This window comes from Atractosteus spatula, chromosome 6, assembly GCF_055471065.1.
Source record: "Atractosteus spatula isolate fAtrSpa1 chromosome 6, fAtrSpa1.hap1, whole genome shotgun sequence".
NCBI lineage: Eukaryota > Metazoa > Chordata > Actinopteri > Semionotiformes > Lepisosteidae > Atractosteus > Atractosteus spatula.
In genome coordinates, this window is record NC_142711.1 from 52,384,032 (window position 1) to 52,404,497 (window position 20,466).

A 20,466-nucleotide genomic window follows, 5' to 3' on the forward strand; every position below is an offset into this window, starting at 1 on the left:
TTAATGAGAAACCATGAACTATTGTAGTGCTATAACTATTGAAATACTTGCTATAACAATACGTTCAGAAAATACTTTGTGAAAAAAATTGTAAATGGCATTTGAAGGTTTTTTTGCTAGTGTAACAATCTAAAGAGGTTGACAGATGCAGCTGCAATCGAACTTGTTCGCACCCTACAGCGCAAAATATCTCAAGTAAGAGAAGAAAAACGTACAAATCAGCTTGTTGCCAATCAGTGCTGTGACATGTTCCTTTGCTGCTGTGGTCTGTCTCGGAACTGAGAGTGTGTGGGTTTCTCTTTGCAGACGGAGTGTTTGGGAGGTGTCAGCGAGTTCCGGTGATAGACGTCTACAGATACGAAGTTTCACCAGCTGCTCTGCAACGCCTTCGGAGCCTCCTTCAGAAACTGTCACAGCGAGGTACATTATAGTATGGCATGAAATTCATCTTCACTCTGTATTAGGGGGTTGCTTTTCTTTAAATGTCAGAATCTCTCCATGCAGAAGAGAATGCAAAGGACCTTGGCCAATAGTGTACAGTAGGTGAACTGGGAAAATTAAAAGATTTTCATGAAATCCTCTGTGCTCACCACAGATTGCATCATAAAATATTTACATTCTTTAGAAAGCCATTCAGTACTAGAGTACGTGTCCTGCAAGGATGGAGTGCCAGTGTGAAGTGTGATGCAACTTGCAATAGGAGGGATTACCCATTCAGTCTTATGTAAATTTGGGTTATTTGACTATCACCTGAAAAAAAGGGTTATTTTGCTTCCACAGGTGTTGAGATTGCTGAAGATATGATATTGATGAGAGCATGGTTTTGGAGCAATGGGGGTAGTCCCAAGACCCCACTTGAAACCCCACTTTCGCTTTGCATAAAAATATGCAAGGCAAAACCGAGAGCGAGAAATGTTCAAGGGGGACCACCCCTCCCATATACCCATTGAGAGAAAAAAAGTATGGGGGGACAACTGGCATTATTAGAGCTTGAACAAGTAATACCAACTCTGTTTAACATCCTACATGTTTCATAAATCAGAAACTAAAACCTCTTGCTTCACCTTGAACATATATTCTTATCAATTCTGGAGTAAATTTCCCTTTCAGCCTTGTTATTATAATGTTAGCTAGGAGGTCACTTCTGAGTTCTTTAGAAATCCTGCGAACATAAAAGGAATTGATTTGGAGCTGTGTCTCATTAAAACTTTGAAAAAAAAATCAATTCAGTTCTGCTACCGGTCCAACAACCCGGTATGTTGGACAAATCTGGGCAATGATAACAGAAAAATATGTATTGTAACAGAAGAATAAGAAGACCAAAACATTGTGAAATATTTATCAGTTTATTTTGTATTGAGTAAAGACAGGATGGTCTAGCTTCAGTCCTGGCAGACCAGTGTCTGCAGTTTTCCTTCCATCTTAATTCCTAATGATCTAAATCAGATGATTCTGGTATTGTCTTAATTGGGACAGTTTACAGTGTCTCCTCCTCGCTCTTCATGCACTGCTGCTACAGTATAAAGAGACCTAGAAAACCTGCAGACATACTTGCACTCCCGAAATAGGGTTGGAAAATTCTGGGTTAAACTATTAAAAGTCTAGGCCCAAGTACAAAGCTGTCATCTCAAATGGTCATAATATTTTATTCTGCTGATACACTGTGCTATAAATTACAAAAATGTTAACGTTTTCCCATTGCTATTGATGAATAGTGATCAGTTATACCAGAATGCTGAGATATAACCAAGGCATGCACCTGCTCACTGAAGTTATTAAATTTACTCTGTTCTCTTCAGTTTTCCTGTATGAAATGCTTCAGTTTGGGACATCAGCTAATTTTTTGGTGAGCAAGTCCAATCTGACCTGCCAGTGAGTCATTGGATACCGTTTTTACTCCACAGTCAACAAAGGTCTATAGCAGAGGACATTCTGTGCTGCATTTCTGAGTTTGTGTAGTGTACATAATCACATTAAGACTAGTTTTTGTCTAGTGTTTTAGCACATTTCACTTAATTAGTGTGTTGAAATGGGATAACTTACAGATCCTCCTAGGTCAACAGGACTTTTTCTAAATCTGCTTATCTCCCAGTAATGTAATGCAGTGTAAGTTTAAAATACTCAGGGAAATTATATTTTATGTATAGGAGGGTGAAGAATCCGTCAGGGTCATGTACTTAATTTAAATACTTTAGAAAGCTAGTCAGAGATGGACTGGCATCCTGTCCAGTGTGTAATCTGTTGCTTGGGTGGATTAGAGAACTCATAGAAAAACATACTGTATAGTTACCTGTTCCTAGCACTTGTACTTCTGTGTTTTGGTTACGGTAGTTCTATATTAAAAATGTGAAATGACAGCTGGCTTTAAAGTTCAGTTCATCGGTTTACTGCTTACATTAACACATCAAAACGTCACACGTTTTTTTGTTGGTGCTACAGTATATGCGACACATCATGAATCTATTGTTCTTGTCTGGTTTTAAAAAAGAACAGTCTGTCACTTTCCAGTTTTGCTCAGAATACCATAATCTGCATAATGTGATGAGTCAGATACTATTTTCTCAAAATAAAGAGCCAGTGTGCAGAAAACTCACTTTTTGCTGCCAGAAACTCATTTTGGAGAAAAAAAAACTCTTTGCTCAAAGAATCAAGTTGTTTCAGAAGTATTTACTGTACAACTTGTGATGACGATTTGTAAGATTACTTATTCTATCAATAGAGCCATTAGAAAAGAATAATTCATTGTATTTATATAGCACTTTTAATCAAAAAGTATCACCAAGTGCTTCACAGATACTGTATACTGTATATACTGTACAAAGGAAATAACTTCATACATTTGTGAGGTGCCCACAGGGGTAACATACCACTTCAGGTAGAGAAGTAATTAATCATTTCACCAATTGTACTGTGGGGGGACACTTCTGTAAACCAGATTATATAAGATTATAGTGGGATCTAGCCAGGATACCAGGGTTAACACTCAATATTTTAAAAAGTGCCATGAATCTTCAAAGCCTAAGTAGTCAGAAGCTTGGTTTAATATCTCATCCAAAGGATGGAATCTCTTACAGCACAGTGTCCACAGTCATCTTACTGGGGTATTGATGTCAGAATTACTGGGCAGATGGAAGAGCTATACCTACTGGTTTATCAAAAATTGTAGTTTATTAACCTACTGGTTTATTTTAATATTGTAGTGCTATACATAAAACTAGAACACTTTCCTATGACAATCGGGTCTTTACTAGGTCAGCACTTTAATAGGTTAGTGCAGTGGTTTTAGGGGCACGTCTCTGAACATAGCTGTCATTTATTTTTAGTTCAATTAAGACCCTAGTGGGAAGCAGGAGCATAAAAGGCTTGAGAAACTGTCTTAAAGTGTTTCAGAGCATCTGTTAAAAAGAAAAAAAACATCTGTTCCTTCACATGGCAAATGAATTGAAGTTTCTTCCAGGTTTGTCTTGTGTGTGGTCATAAAAAAATCTAGTAGTGATTTTCACTGTAGTGATCTGGTGTGATGACTAATGAATTTAGTTAGTCTAACTTGTACTTTGAAATAATTGTAAATATATATATTTTTTAGATTTTTCCCCTAACATGGCTTATTTGCAGTTGCTGGAAATAGTAAAAATATGAAGGAAATATGTAGTGCATTTTACTGTAGTTATATCACCGGGAAAATGAGGCATATGTGCTACATTGACAAATCTGTTAAGAGTATTACAGTACGTGTATGTTGTCCATTAACATAGGTTCTCAAGCCTACAAAAGGTTAACATTATTCATAAAATAGAACAAGGGTGACAGAGAGCAAATGTACCGTTTTTTCAAGAGTGCATTTGTTATGATTGAATGTCTTACCTTGGTACTTTCAAAGCCACAGTTAATTGAGAAAAACAGTGTCATCTGGAAGGGATTTTAAAAAAATGTCAATAACCTCTAAAGAAACATTGATTGTTTTTAGAAAAAATAAAAGGCTAAAGGCTGAACATTCTGTACATGCAGACATACTGTAATATGAAAGTGGTTTATATCTAAATTCTAAAACTCAAATAAACTCAACTGTCCCTTACAAGCCAATTAGAAGTCTCTGACTTCAGATTTAATAAACAATATTATGTAATAGCAAGGATCACCCTTTTATTCTTTCCAATTACCAGCAAGACAACATGATCTTAGAAGTGTCCTGTCTCATCTCACATTGTATGGCTTGTTATCAGAATAAATCGCTAACCCAAATGTGTTTTCCATGGAGGCTTTACTCTAGGGTGTTTTGAAGACCCTAATGAGCAATACTCCTAGGCTTTCTTACCTTATTTAACATTGGTACAAATTTGTCCAAGGCTACTGAAAATTAAGATTTGTGAAACCATTGAAATGATTTCAAAAAGAGCAGTGCTGGTTTTCAGCAATCAACTTTGCTGTTACCATTTTAAAATAAAACTCCTTCCAAAGGTATTGAGACAACAAAGTTAAAGCTTTGTCCTTGATGATTGTCATGCTGCATGGTGAAGTGCCTTGTGATAATTAAGGAGGCATTTTCTTCTACATTAGCAGACACTAGCAATTATTTCTGCATTAGGAAATGTTTCTGTAATCTTGAGAATTCAGTCTGTCGTAGCCATTATTAGTTACGTAATCAATAAATGTGACTGAGCCAGTCTCAGAGACAGCCATGCAAGGCCTGGCCATGACACCACGCTTCAGAATTCATTCAGAAATTCAAAGATCAACCACAAGCAACTTTGTAACTACTGTAGGTTTTATGGACAGATGAGATCCAAATAAACCTTTGCCAAAGCAATGGAAAGATTAATATGTGAGGAAAGAAAGGACCTGCAGGTGCTCCAAAGAATACCGCCTCATCTGTGAAACACGACCTGAGCTTGCACAGTATGGCCACTTCTGGAACTGACTTACTGATTGATGTCTTCACTGATGGTGTAAATGATGTGCTTAAATTTTGACATGTACACATACTATATAGTGAGCTGCAGGGGACAAAAATCTGCTATTTGTCCATTCAGAGTATGCTGTGAGTCAGTATGACCTGAAAAAAACATTTAAGGATCCTTTAGAATGAAACATGCTGCAAAAATGTAAGGTGCTTTAATATTCCTTTCAACAAACTGGTTGTCCCACACTTACGCATCAGAAGGGACTTCAACACTATTTACTGCACTGCCCTTGAAGCATTTCTACAATATATCCAAAAAATGCTTGTGTACCACATTTTTTATGTATAGTATAGTGCAGTATTTCCCGACTGGATCATCTACCATTAATGATTGTGTTTTCAAGGGATGTACAACTAGTGTACGTTTATTTACAGTGACAGTTGTTGTATAGAAATGATTAATACAAAACCTTCAAGGCCTTTATCCCTTCTCTGTATCTGGTATTTTGCTGAAAAATATTGATTTGCAGAGAAGCATTAGTGTGGACATACTGTATGAATTGATTAAATGGAGACACTACTCAAATGTTCTTGCCAGAATTTAATTGGCACCAGGGATCAGCACAAAGGCTAATGTGTATTGTAGTGACAGCAGATTACTACCAGGGGGCAGCAAATACTTGTAAATCTCTTATATAAGAAACACTCCCATGTTTCTATTGGCCATCACTAGATGAATTTAAATAAACAACAAATGCCTCTCTCTCAATATATATAAATAAGAATTGAGACCATGCTAAATAAACAAAAACATGGCATTGGAAATCTTACTAAAATTTAATGAGGGAATAAAACTAAGACTGTGGGCTTTTTAATTACTGTAGCTCATAAAATATAATTATGCTGTACGTGAACATTCACATGTGAATTCACAATTCTTCATCTCCCCAATTGATTAGTTTGAGTTAATGGTTCCCCTGAAAAAAATGCTTGAATCATCTGTAACAGTATTTTCTGATTCTCTTTTTCTTTTACAATTTCTAACCACTGGCAAGGTCTGCATTCACAGATGGAGGATTGCTTATGGAAGAAACTTTGTACACATATGGCTCTAAAATTCTAATTCTGAATGATTGTTTTCTACTCCAACATTAGATTATTACTATACTGTATGTAATTTTCACAGTTTGTTGTTTGTGTAAAGTAGGGATGGAGTAACTTGTCTTCTAGAAAACACTTGAGATGTACAGTAGCTTTCAACTTCTTCTCAAAGTAAGAAAATACTGAAATACTGCTGCATTAGAAACACAGTAAATTAATTCTACAGGATGTTGTCTCATTATATTGCTCTAAGAAGCTTGGAAAAATGCTTACCAGTGAAGACATGGAGAGTTTTTATACAAACAAATGTCTGTTGTTGTGTTTAAAGGTATTATGATATAAGAGCGCAAGTTAGCAGGTGTGATGCTATTATTATTATTATTATTATTAATAATAATTGCTTACACTTATATAGCACTGTTCTGGACACTCCACTCAAAGCGCTTTACAGGTAATGGGGAATCCCCTCAACCACCACCATTGTGCAGCCCCACCTGGATGATGCGATAGCAACCATAGTGCGCCAGAACGCTCACCACACATCAGCTACAGTATGTGGTGGAGAGCAGTAGAGCAGAGTAATGAAGCCAATTCATAGATGGGGATTATTAGGAGGCCATGATTGGTAAGGGCCAATGAGAAATTTGGCCAGGACACCAGGGTTACACCCCTACTCTTTTCGAGAAGCGCCCTGGGATTTTTAATGACCACAGAGTCAGGACCTCGGTTTTACATCTCATCCGAAGTACGGCGCCTGTTTACAGTATAGTGTTCCCGTCACTATACTGGGGCATTAGGACCCACATGGACTGCAGGGTGAGCACCCCCTACTGGCCCCACTAACACCTCTTCCCGCAGCAACCTTAGCTTTCCCAGGAGGTCTCTCATCCAGGTGCTGACCAGGCTCACACCTGCTTAGCTTCAGTGGGCTGCCAGTTGTGAGTTGCAGAATGATATGGCTGCTGGTTATTAATAATAATACAGTAGTTGCAACAACAGAAAGCTGAATGTTGTTATGATTGGTGGATTTTACTGTATGTGTCATTTACAGTATGAAGACTAGAAGTTTTCCAAGCAGAGGATACAAAATTATTTAACTGTATCTGATCTCTACAGTTGTCTTGCCTTTCTCTAGATGCACCTACTGTACATGCATGCTTTCTGTCATCATCCACCATTCAATTAACTGCCTATTCTTAGAGGAAGAAGATGTACAGTAAGGATCTTTTCTCACTTCTTCATTTCTGAGCATTTGCTTGTCATCACAGCCATTAGTCAAAGGTTTCCATTAGTCAAAGAAGGTAAATGATGGTGATGGTAAATAATCTTTGGTCACAAGCAGACCTGTTGGCTATTTCTCGCTTATGCAGCTAAGCCGTCCTGCTGTAGGAACCAACATACAGTTTCCTTTACTTCAATTAGTGATAAATTCTACAAATTGCAATATACGGTTTTCTTTCTTTGCTGCTTATTTTTGTGGCTTAGTACCTGAAAGATTCAGTTTCAAAACACCACAAGATGCAATGCCAAATTATTCTTTTCAGATGCAGTTTGCTTTTATGTAGTTTAATTGAAAACTATCCCTGCTTAGAATATACTGTATTTAAGATATTGTGTATTGTAGTTTCCTCACTGGTTACAATTCTGGGTTTGTATAAAAGGCAGGAGGACTGAAAAGCTTTATCCATTAATGTTAATCTTCAAGAAGCCTTCTTGGGACCAATTAGACTGCACATTTCCATTTGATATTTTCCTAGTGACTGTGTAAATATGTATTTTGTGTATTTCTGTGTAACTTTGTGTAATTTTGTGTGACTTAATTACATTATGAGGGCAACATATTTGAGCTTTCCACCCCACGATAGCCCTACTGGCCAGCCTGTACTGTCACACATGACCCTCCTTTCTCCATTCTGTATGTTCACCTCTGTACCAGCTTCCCCCGTTAAAAGGGGGGGGTGGTGGACTTTTTTGTGACTCAGCTGCTGCTCGTGTGATGCTCATGAATGCTTTATTCCATAGCTCCCTGGTTTAGACTGCCTAGTGCTTTCTGTCAGAATTAAGGACAGTTAACCTCAGTTTTGTGAGCACTGTAATCCTGCATCCTGATTCTTGCTTCCCCACGCAAACCTAGCAAAATGGCAAGCCCATTACATTAGATACATTTATGTGGGTTTGAAATCATACTCATTTGTAGTCAGTTAAATGTTACGTTTTTAAGTTAGATAAGGATGATTTCATTCAGTGGAGTTTGTTAGTATGCCTTTTTTGCCAATCTTTATTTCTTTGTGATATATGTTCCTGGGAGACAGGATATTTTCGTTTCAGTTTGAACGGTTCAACAATATCTAAGCAATATATTAATGCATTTTAGTGGAAAGGTAACAAGAGCTCTCATCATCAAAGTTGAGTTATTACGCCAGAATTGAAATTGTTCAACACTGGTGCACTTATTTGTTCATTCTAATACCATGAAAGCATGGTGCATCCAGGCAAAGGTAAATACCAGTTTAAAAGCGGTGACCTTGTGCAAACATAGGTTATCGATGAGTGTCCTGCATGATTGCAAAGGGCACAATATTAACTGAAATTCATTGCCTGCTTATAGAGGTGTGTGAACTCCGTATCAGGACAGGTGTGGGAGTGGTGCAATGGATGTGATCATGGACAAGTTGGACAGGAGTTCAAGATTAAACACGGCCAAGAGCAACCCTGTGACAGACACGTGCGAGTTGCTGTGACTACAAAGGAGGCAGATGGCATTGTAAATGGGCAGCTGGGATATTGCTAACTTTGCACCCACTGCATACTGAAGAAACAGGTGTACAGTATGCCCAGGCCACCCACTGCCAACCACATTGTTGGACTAGGAACAGAAATATGGTTTAAAAGTGCTGGAACACACACTGCACTGACCTGAAGTTAAAGCAGCAGTATTTTAATAGATATAGGTTTTAAACTAAAGTATATAAACTATAAAAGAACATAAATGTATGTCTTTAAAGAAGATCTACAACAATGTAGGAGGTAGTCACTGAAATGTTACTGCCACTTGATTCAGTGTTTTATTGTAACAACCATCACCTTAGGGGATCAGTGTAGAAAGACAGTACTCTAGGTGACTGAACGTATTGCATCTCACATTTGGAAAAAAAAACATCAATGTCATTGATTTTGTATGCTCTTTCTTTCATTTAAGAAGCTCTAGAAATCTAGCAATTTGTGCTTTACATGTCAACAATGTCATTAGATCGATAGATCTGACCTTCTGAACAAAGGTTTTAGAAATCTAAATGCACTCTTCATTCCTCAATTGAATTCCTGTGGGGAGTTTCTTTATTTTCTGCTATTGTTTTTTCTACGTGATGTCTTTAGCTGTTAGACTGTCAGTAGAGTGGAAATTACTTTTATATTAGTTTTAATGCTCTAATATGCTAGGATTCCTTCATTATTCACAGCTTGCAATCAAAGTGTATTTGACCTTCATTTCAGGGCTTTAAAACTGTCACCCCTTAAGGCATTTTAAATAACTATTATATTTTAGTATTATTATATTAGGATGCATTAGGGAGCTACACCAGAGATCACTGACCAGATATGTGTTGCTAAGGTATTAAAAGCACATTTAGCTCTGTTACAACTGATTATCCAGTCAGTACCATATTAATAAACATAATGAAATTAGGAGTAAAGAAACCAGACTTTTTATATTGTTAATCATATTAGGATGAGACTTAGCTTTCTTACTAGTGCTATGCCATCAAAGTTATTGTAGCACTGGACAGAATGTTTCCTTTGCCTTTAAAGAAATACGTAGCAGGATCCCCCCCCCACCTGTGTTGTTCCTGTCATGGTTTCAGTAATATACTGACAACGTTTCTCTCCATTATCAACATCCCAGCTTTTCGCTCACTATTTTTTTCAGAATAAATGATTCAGGTTATTTGTTCTCTCTTTTGATCTGGCTTCTTTCATTCACTATGCCTGTATCAGAAGCCCAAACAGTGCTCATCTTATATGTCCTTTGATCCTTTCTGAAATAATTTTGTGGCTTTTCTGTTTCTGTGTCCTTGCTCTCTACAACTTTGTAAGCATTAATCACTGTATTTGGGATACAAACAGCACGGATGTCTAATTGCAGTTGCTGTATTTATTTTATTAATGTCACAGAATAGGATAAAGGACATTCTAGAAAAATGCACCACATCCCTAAATTGAGACCAGTTTCTTTCTGAAAGTGGTCAAAATATGAGATGAAAAATTAAGTTTTTGTTACTTATATAACCATAGCAAATGCCTAGGGAATACAATGTAATACCATGCTATACTTTAGCACTCAACATTTCCCCACTTAATCTTAAAACAATAATTGGATAAAACACTTCTAAAATGTCTACCTGTTTAATGTGCAACGTTTTTCCTCTGGTGTTTAGGAGCCTCTGCTTGTTGCACTCACTGGTTAAAGGTATTTTAAGATCTCTCTATAGGGTTGATGTTAGAAAAAATATGTCCTTGTCTGTCCTATACTGTTTGCCTTCAGAAACCAACCATCTGTATCAACTGTCTTTGCAATTGGCCTGACGAATACTGGAAATTATTATGGTCTAATACAATGTGTTATGATAGTCATATAGAAATTTAATTTGTCCTTAAATGCATTTAGGCTAAACTAGGGGAAAGGCAGGCAGTATTTTCTTCTTCATCATCTTTTTCTTCTATTAATATTACACCGTCTAAAGATCTTTAGCATTACTGCAACCTGTTATTTTTTTAATTCAGAACTGTCTTCCTCTTGCACGTTTAAAGGCTGTTTTTTTCAAGGGGAATAATTAGCAATTGGGATGCAGAGCAATGGGAAGCTTGGCAGGTTGTATGGGACGTTCAAGGCACAAGATGGCGCTGGGGGTTCTTCCTTATTGAACTGGAGTCTTATTGCGAAGTGGTGGCGATTGTGGCATCCAGTGTTCACCAGAAAACCATCCCTCACGTTATCTTTCTATGCACTCTCACCCCAAGTATATCTGTATGAGGGGGTTATCCCTGCATAGGCCCGTTGTTGGTGTAAAAGTTTTTCTAAAGTGACCTTTGTCACTGCTCGTCTCTCTTCAATCACCTGTTGTGTTGTAGGTTTTTATGTATTTTCTCTGTAACGTAAGAGAGGTGCTGTAATCTTTGTTTTCATAAAACTTAAAGTAACGGTTTCATCACAGTGTTGCAGAGCTTTTTAAAATAGGCTAATTTACAAGGAAATTAGATAAATTAATCTCTTACAGCTGTACATAATTGTGTTAAGTTTACTCATACAGCTTTCTCACAGTATTAGATTCCTATAGTCCTTATATATGCACTATCATTTGGTGGTTTCTGAAAGTCAGTACATCAGGGATCACACTGCTGTTGACTGATGATACAGAATGTTTTCTCTGTGCATTTGTGCAAACATTTCCTTTGGTTCAGTGTTCTCTTGTGCCAGAATCTGAGGGCTGTTTAATATATAATGTGATAAAATTAGCATTAGTGTCTGCTGTGGTCTACCTGCAAGATGCAAATCAGAAATACAGAAGAAACCAACTTGGAATTTAGTGATTTGACTGTGTTTGTGTAGTGAGTGGTTTTTGTTTTTACTGTCTTAGCTTCAAAATTCTCCAAAGCCACTGTCCACAGATCAGAAATGAAATCAGAGCAAAATACAGAACTTTTAATGTCAATTGCTGCACACTGTATAAGTACTAAAGTAAAATAATAGGTACAGCACCTGTGTGGGTGACACATGAATTTATTATTATTAGTAGAAGGTTGCATCGTGCAATTTACCCAAGACAACTAGGTTATACCCCTAGTCTAATGAACAGTGCAATGGGAACGTTAGTCAGGACGTCAGTTTAATCTCTCATCAAGGACAGCACCTTTTACAGTCGAGTGTATCCGTTCACCATTCTAGGGCATGGTCAGAAGGAAGAGTGCTAACTACTGGTCAACCTATATCAGTAACAGTATAAAGCTGATATTCCTTGGAAGTTTTCTCTTCCATTAGTGACCAGAGTCAACATTGCTTATATTCTGAGATCTGATAATATCATGCTAGAAAGTGGTAATGCTGCTGACAGTGATTCATCATGTCAGGATATTTGGTTGTTGACTAGCTCTGCATGGATCGCTGCTGCCCAGTAGCTTGAAGGAAAAGTCAGTGGCCACCAATCAGCCTCACTTGCTCTGTGCACCACAAGTTAACAGAGCACATCTGGAAAGAAATGTGCCCACTCTTCCAGAAGAACGGCTTCTTGAAGCCAGTTAGTGCTGGGATTCGGAGATTTCAGATGAGTGATTCGAGAGGGGTTTAATGGTATTAAGGACTCACGGTTCCTGATTCAGTGAAGAATGTAGGAGGTTTGTAGTATTTTTCTTCCTGTGATCTGATACTGTATATTGGAAGTGAACACTGCATTTGACAAAGATAGCAGCAGCCAGCAGAATAATATGGAAGGCTTCTTAAATTTCTACATATACTGTAGAGATGTTCATGTCCAAATGCCAATTGAAAAATGTCCAACAATTGCAAAAGAAACTTTTGAATGTCTATGAAGTATAGATTAGATGTTTGACCCCATGGCCTTTGCAGTGTAGAAAGGATCTTCCAAAGATTTAGGAGTAGCAGTCATCATATCCATTGTATCTGTTATATTCATCAGGTTTCATCAATTCAAGTTGTAAGTTGGTAGATTCCTTTGCTTATATACTGTATTTGTCATTAAATAAACAGACAGCCAACCTACTGTATGTTAGGAAAGTACATTTTTTTATTCAACAAATATTATTACCATACTGTGTATATCATATATTGCACTGGCAAACATATTGTGCATATGTGCTTTTATTTGCCTAGTGAAGGCAGTGTTCTTTTTTCGGGTGCAAAGCAGAAACTCCATGCTATGGAGTTTCATTTAACATAAGGTGGCATCACTTAAATTTAATATCAGTCATGTTTTCTCTCTTCATCTCTGTGGTTCGGGAATAAATAGATGTTCTTTCCAAACATGGGCAATTATTTACTTATGGTGAACCTCGGTACAGTATGCTCTGCTGATTGATTTTTGACTTCATATAAAGACTCTGTGTTTGTAAATCAATTTGAGTTGGACAAGAAAAAAAACATGGATAGAACACTATACGTTGGCAACACGTGTTTTGGCTACTGCATATTTTCTAAGATCTTTCAAGGACTTAAAGTAATAGGATCTGGGAGTTGCTTAGAAACAGTGAATGAGTGTGATTTTCCCTGAGGGCTGACTGTGGGCAAAATGCCAAGCTCATTTATTTCCTGTGGAGTGGGCAGTTTGCACACAGTTTATTGAGAAGGAAAATAAGGGCCAGTGAGTGATAGGCCAAATAGCCTCCTCTTGTTTGCATTTTTCTATATGCATGGAAGATCTTGCACTTAAGTAGAGGAGAATTACAGCCTTCCACCACCCCAGTGGTTCCTTTTAGAAGTTAAAATGGAACTTCTATACATACTGCTGTCTTTCAGGACTACTTAATTGATTTGGGTGTTTTTCATAAGAGCTCAGAGGGTATCATTGTACTGAATAAACTCTAGGATTTGTTGTATACAGAAGGTAATGGGTAATGGTTTGGCAGTGCTGTACTGGGGGCTATTAACCTTCTTCACCAGTAATAAAATTAACTTATTCAAACCGATGTATTCAACATGCTTCTATGGTTAAATTGGGCTTATCTGTGACTCAGACATTTTCCTGAGGGATTTTTTTTATTTAAATTGCAAATTACACTTGGCTTGAAAATCTGTTCAAAGCCTTTTCTCCTTAAGATAAAAAAACAATGGAAAGATGTATATGTATTAGTTGTCTTATCTGTTTCTTGAGACATGGTTGAAGTGAGAAATATGCCATCATCTTCTGAAAAGACTTTTTAAAAGTATTCCGTGCTTTAAAAAAGGGCCTGTGAAACTCTTTGTCCATAGACTTGGTCTACTGTGTGTGTGGTAGCTGGACCGAATTAGAAATAGTCAGTTTCACAGGAAAATGAAGCACGTAAAATTTGAAAAAAATCTACAGTATAGTTTTACAAGCAAGTCATTTCCTCCAAGGCATACTCTTATTAAAAGTCTTAAAAATTTACAGTATTTTTTAGTAAGTAGATTGAGTAGTTTTTTAGTAAAACATACAGTCATTAAAATGCTTATCATACTTCTTACAACTGCTTTACTTTACATTTACAGTTGCCATGATATAAAAATGTTGGCAAACGTGTACAACAGTACAATTTATTAGATATACAGTAATCCTTTCAGTATGTGGATGTTATTAGTAGGCTGATTCATAATAATATATTTCTTTTAGGGGTGTCACAGTGACATGGCAGTTACAGACGCTACGTCGTGATATCGATTCCAGCTTAGACCACCTTCAATGAGGTGTCTACATGCTTTCCTTATGTCTGCACAGGCTTCTTCTGGGTGCTCTTACCATACATCCCATTTTCCAAGGACATGCTGACTAGGATTCATTAATGTCTCTAAATTCCTTTGTAAGTGCCCTTTGATGGCCTGGCATCCTGTCCACGGAGTAACTCTGTAACTAGGAAGACTCTGCAATCTTGTAGGTTGCAGTGACCCTTACTATGAATAGCTTTCTGATAACAGAGAGATACAGTATTTCCTGTGGGCTTTCATGTGTTTTTAAAATCTGCTTTTTATAGTATTTTTTTCTTCTCCAGAAAGACTGTTCCCTGTTTGGTTTAAAAGGTAAGTGGGGTTAGCTAATGCACTGGAAAGACAACTTAAAAAACACCCACACAACATCAGAATGGACAGCCGGTGTACATTTGAGCCTTTAGCATCTTGTGGTGGAAGGGAAGGAGGTCATTTTTTTTTTACCGGTGTTACTCAGTAATTCTCAGTAAAGCAGTCTGGATGTTTACCCGTTCTTGCATTAGAAAGAGATTTGAACAACTGGAAATGAAAAATGAATGTTTTTAAGAGCATTCGCCTTCAATGCTGACAAGTGGACAGCATTGGTGACGTCATGCAGCTGCTGGTCCTCTGTGGCAAAGTGCCCTTTCTGCAACCCTCATGTACTTGAAAGGCATCATTCTGTGAGACACACAAAACGGGTTGCTTTTTAGCCCGTCCAATCTATTATAGTGCCTGTAATCGTTTTCCCCCTTTAATGTTTTGAGTTGTGCTAGCCAGACTGCTGCTTCAGACTCTTAATAGATAGCGCCTCCGAAATTGATTTTGAGATGCGGATTTTTCCTTAATAGTTACGTGACATAGAATTGCACACCAGCACCTTCCATCCAAATTCATTTACTATATTTGTGTGGCCAAGGTTGTTTTTTTTTCCTCCCTTTTTTTGCCACGTGAAGCGGTTTTGTGAGAGAGCAATAAGATACAATTAAATGATAGACAGAAGATGCTGGAAATGCATTAAATATAAATGGGCAGCCTAGGGAATTGTTCTACTTATTATTTTGCAGAATGTCAGCCTTCATTATAGGCACTCAGCGTGTGCAAATAAAATACAATAGAAACTCAAACATGTTCTTGGATTGCCGGTATTGAAGCAAAAGATAATCTAGAGGTTTTGTTCACTTTCAGATTTTTGGGACTATACAGTAGTTATTTCTTCATTACTAATTGCTACAGTGCTAGCTCAAATGAATGTTTTTTCTGTTACAGGCATTAACTTGTCTGAATCCTAGATTTGATTCTGTTTTAGTATTTTTTGGAATTCAGTGACAAAAAAAAGTTCAGTAATCACACGCTACATAAAAAAAAAACTATTCATGTTTCAGACATCATTTCAGAATTGTACTTTTTCTGATGATTGCTACCTGTCAACCTCTCATCTGCAATGACCTGATTAGCGTCTCATTTTCCTACCCATCTTATATTCAGGTGTGATTTACAAAACCACTCATTAGCAAGATGTCGAGCATTGCAATGTTTCTCAATTACTTCCTCTTTTGTTCTTTTTCTGAAAACGCTACCACAAGGAAAATGCAGGATGATTCATAAATTGTGCATTTTTTTGTATGCAGACTTTCTTATTAGCTGAAGCACAAGTGGAGGGTACTTTGCAAAGCTGAAATATCAACTCTAACAACAGCGCCAGTACCTCATTTGTATACCAGAAGGCTAATCAGATTAAAAGAGACTCTGCCCACTCTTCTACAGTAGACATTGTGCCTGGTACATCTGTGTTATTTTTGTAGGGAATGCTAAGCTGTTTGTTTTGTAAAACAAAAATATGCATAACCGGGTATACCAAAATCCCAAATACTGTAACTGAAACTCCATGATCTTTATTGACAGATTTTGTTAAGTGATTTCCTCAGAAAGGTAGCAAAACAGATTCCATGAGAAGTTTATAACCCAGTTTTTTTCCACATCACTGAGGTTTCATCTGTAGTTAAGGCCAGTGCAAGTGCATGCTGGGGACAAAAAAAAACACATTCAGGCAATTATCTGAATGAGGAATCATTCTTGAGTGCCAGTACCCCCAATTTCATTTTACAGTGTTGGTAGAAAGTTGGAAAAAAAAACTAATAAAATATTCTAATTCTAAAACCACAATATATCCAGTTGCAGACAACATTGCAAGGAATCCTGAGCATGTTTATGAAGCCTGAGCATGAGGCATTGATTCATCACTATATTTATTAACTTTCCTAGATGACGATTAAAAACAAATACGAGTCATGCAATGATTATCAAAACATTTCTTGTCAGAACATTCCTGATGCACACTATACGTACTTACGGTTTTCTCTTACACACCCCTGTGAGAGAGTCTGTGAACGTCTAAGGAAGATACACGTTGAGATGTACAGTACCTGGTGGCTTCCATTGGAGGTAGTCATTTTGGCTTTTTTATTTTTGGCTAAAAGCTGTCACTGAGCCACAGTGGAACCCCCCAGCGTCGTAATTGAGCCCAGGTGTGTGAAAGATAACATGGGCCCAGGTGATGTACACTACTGTACTGTATATGAACTGTGTAATGTGAAGCAGTGAGTGTGGGAAAGATATGGAAAGTTAGAGGAGTTCTCACTGCCGCAAAATGGCCATCTGATAATGCCCATGTTGTTTTGCTCTTTCAGTACAGTACAGCCTTTTTCTTCCTCAGTTTAACTAATCTGAGCAAAAGACATTGGAGCTGCTGGTGTCCATATTGTGGCCTCTTCCCCAGAACTCCAATCCAGTTTTTGAAGAATCAACTTTAGTTGTAATTTCCTTCATATAATTACCTTCTCTGGAAATGGTAAACGTGGATATGATTTGATTTGGTCTTCTTCCATGGAGCCGTGCTGACTCGCTTGCTGGGCACTTTTTACTGGCAGTTCCAGATTTTGATATAATTCTCCTGTCTCAGTTCTGGATCTGAAAGCTGTCTCCAGCCTTCTGACACGGAAGGGAGGGGCTTTGATATAACACATTAATAAAGCCTCGTTTGTACTGTATGCAAGATTAATGATTTTTTTTGCATTTTAGATGGTTCAGATTGCATTTATAAGTGCCTTATTACCTACAGTATACTATCTACTTTATTTTACAGTATTACTTATACTGTACAGTATTAATAAAACCTCAAATGTATCAAGAGCTAACCACTATCAATGATTTATTAATCGAAGTCAGAGTGCCCTCAAATGTAAAAGCTGTATTAATGCATAACTGACTGCTTATAGCATTTTTCATATGCATATGTAAAAGGACATGGTGAACCCCTTAACTGCAGTGTTACTGCAAACATGAAAGGTCATATAAAACTATATAAAAATAGTGAAAAATATAAAATAGTTTCTTTGCTTGTGTCACAGTGACACTCATTGACATTATTATGACATGGAATGTGTGTAAAAACCTTCATTGAGAGAGACAGCAGTTTCTCTGTAATGACAGAGAAGATTAATCAATTTGAACTGGGTGTGAAAAAAGTATTGCCGTCTGTTTGATTTGATATTTCTAATTCACGGTGAGTTACTGAGTATTTCTAAAATATTAAATGTGTTGCATTCACACTCCTAAGCAGTAGCAGCCTACCCCTTGGCTGAGTACTGACGGCCTCAATGTGATTAAGCTAAGTGATTAACCTTTTTGATTGTTTGCTGTACACCACAGTTTTAATACCCTTTGTAATATGGAATTGGAATACAGTTACTTGTTCTAATCCATTTCCATTGTTATGCAACAATCACAGAGTCAAAAAAGATCCTCAGCAGCTAACACTCATCACATACAGTTTCAACTCCATTTTAGAATTGTAGGGCATTCCTTAGGACCACGCATCCTCGTACTGTAAGCGTACAGCTCACAAACAATTTGCACAGCAAATCCAAAGATTGGGCCAAATGGCTTTTCGTTTCGTGGCAACCTTTCTTATGGTCTTCTTTATGTACATTAACTGGCACACTTCTGTTCACTTAATTTGTATCACTATGTACTGAATAAACCCCGTCAAGAAAGCTATCGAGATTTTTCTGTTTTGCATGTTGAACAGGTGTCCACAGACACCAGTTTTGCTTTTTGTCTTACTATTAGGGGTAGTGTAAGCAAAATTATTGGTTGAATAAATGTAGAACTGTAGCCATGATGGATTGTGCTCACATTTAAACAAGCCCAAACTGTATCGTATTTCGTACAGTATCTAAACATAAAAGCCCCATTATCCGTCTGAAGAGAAGTAGAGAGCTTTATTGATAAGCAAACTGCAGGTTGGGATTGGTTTATTTAGAGAATGCAAAGTCCCCGAGTCAAGCGATAACTTCTGGTCTGGTTGTGTCGAAGGTGTGTAGTCCTCCTCTATGTCTGTGGGCAGGCCTGTAGGATGTACAGTACTGCATACTGTAACTTGTTCTATCCTGTATGAACAAAGAGGGCTTGCTTTAAGCCATTTTCAGTCAAGGTGGTGAGAGCCAGTATCTGTTCTGTTCTATGTTTGAGTTGACTGATAAATTATTTGATAGGTGCCGAAAGGAGAAAGTTGTTCTATTAGCATTACCCCATTAACCCTCTGCTTAAATACTGCTATCCTTGTGAAAGTGCACTTTGTGAAGGCCATCAAAGGAGAATGGCAGCTTGAGAATGCTTTATGAGAAAGTCTAAAGGATTTGTGATTGCCGTCAGTTCTACTTTTGTGCTGCCCCACTGGTGAAGGCCCTCCATTTTGTATTGCTGATTGTGATCCTTGATTTGAGTTTGGCCTATTGCTTTTGTTAGTTGTGCCTGATATTTCTCCAGAGGTTGGTGTGCTCTTAATCAACGATCAGATTAATTTGGGATTAATCCAAGTCTGACATACTTTCTGGCCAGGTGAATAGAGAAAGGTACCTCATTCCTTGCCTGATGCCTTATCCTTGCTGTTTGTGGTTTGTGTTTGTGAAAAAAGTGAATGTCCTGACCGTGCACATCTCTGTAGACACAAATTTCATCTTTTCTACTAGGGTACAAGCAATTCAAAAAGCTGGCATCATGTACCGATTGGTAACTTAGCTGTGGGATCTGGAAGAAAAGATAACACTTGCAATTCTACTTGCAATTCAAATAATAGTAACTGTATTCGGAGAAAGACCTTGAAAATGTGCATGAGTCCTTTGACTTAATAAATTTTAACAAATTTTCCAAAGGAGAATTCAAAACTGTTTAATGTTCCAGGCCTCAGATATTAGTACAGGTTTACCAAGAGTGTGTCTGAAATTCTTTCCTGCTTCCATTTATGATATCACAGCATGGGGAAATTGTTTTTTTTTCTCGTTTTATTCCTACAATTCTACAAACATATCATGGATATTTCAGCTAGTCAGCAGTGGTGTCAAGATCATACTATAAATCAGAGATCTACCTTTACAAACAGTGTCCTGTTTCTGGTCCATTCATTTGAACTCATTGCATATACAGTAATATTTGCATGTATTTAACATTTCTGGTACTTCTTGCTCATTGGGGCTTTTGGAACAATAGAATATGCTGCTAAAGCAGAAATATAATTTAATTGACAATGTTTTTGTTTTGTAATGCACCAAAATGTCAAACAGGCACTTTACTAGCTTTGTTAATTAGGTTGAAAACTGTGGTTAAATTATTAATTTTTTTCCTGGTTTCCTTTAACATCAGTCGAAAGGCAAAACTTATGGGAAGTGCATCTGCATTTCAAAACAAGGATAAAACAACATGATGCGAGACGGATTCTAATGGGCTTTGAATATTTAGAAGCCCTTTCCACTATGGAAAATATCAGGCTGATGGAAATGTCTCTTTGTTTTCAAACACATAATGGTCATGGTAAGCCACCAATTAACAAAAGCATTTTACTATAGGCATTGTCTTGTTTTTTTACAAGCAAGACTTGTGATGGCTGTTGACGGAATTTAAAGGTATATCATGGATGATATTAATTACTTTAGTGCTAGGACATACTGTACGGTTGTGAGTGATGTTTCCTCCGACA

The 20,466-nt window shown here is 37.3% G+C and overlaps 1 protein-coding gene across 1 annotated transcript in view; it reads left to right on the plus strand.

Moving 5' to 3' along the window:
• Positions 1-20,466, plus strand: part of ptprn2 (protein tyrosine phosphatase receptor type N2) — a 321,077-nt gene that overhangs the window by 74,166 nt on the left and 226,445 nt on the right. Inside the window, exon 3 of the mRNA XM_088919449.1 lies at positions 307-420. Coding sequence (XP_088775575.1) covers positions 307-420 — 114 coding nt within the window. The remainder of the gene's footprint in view (positions 1-306; positions 421-20,466) is intronic.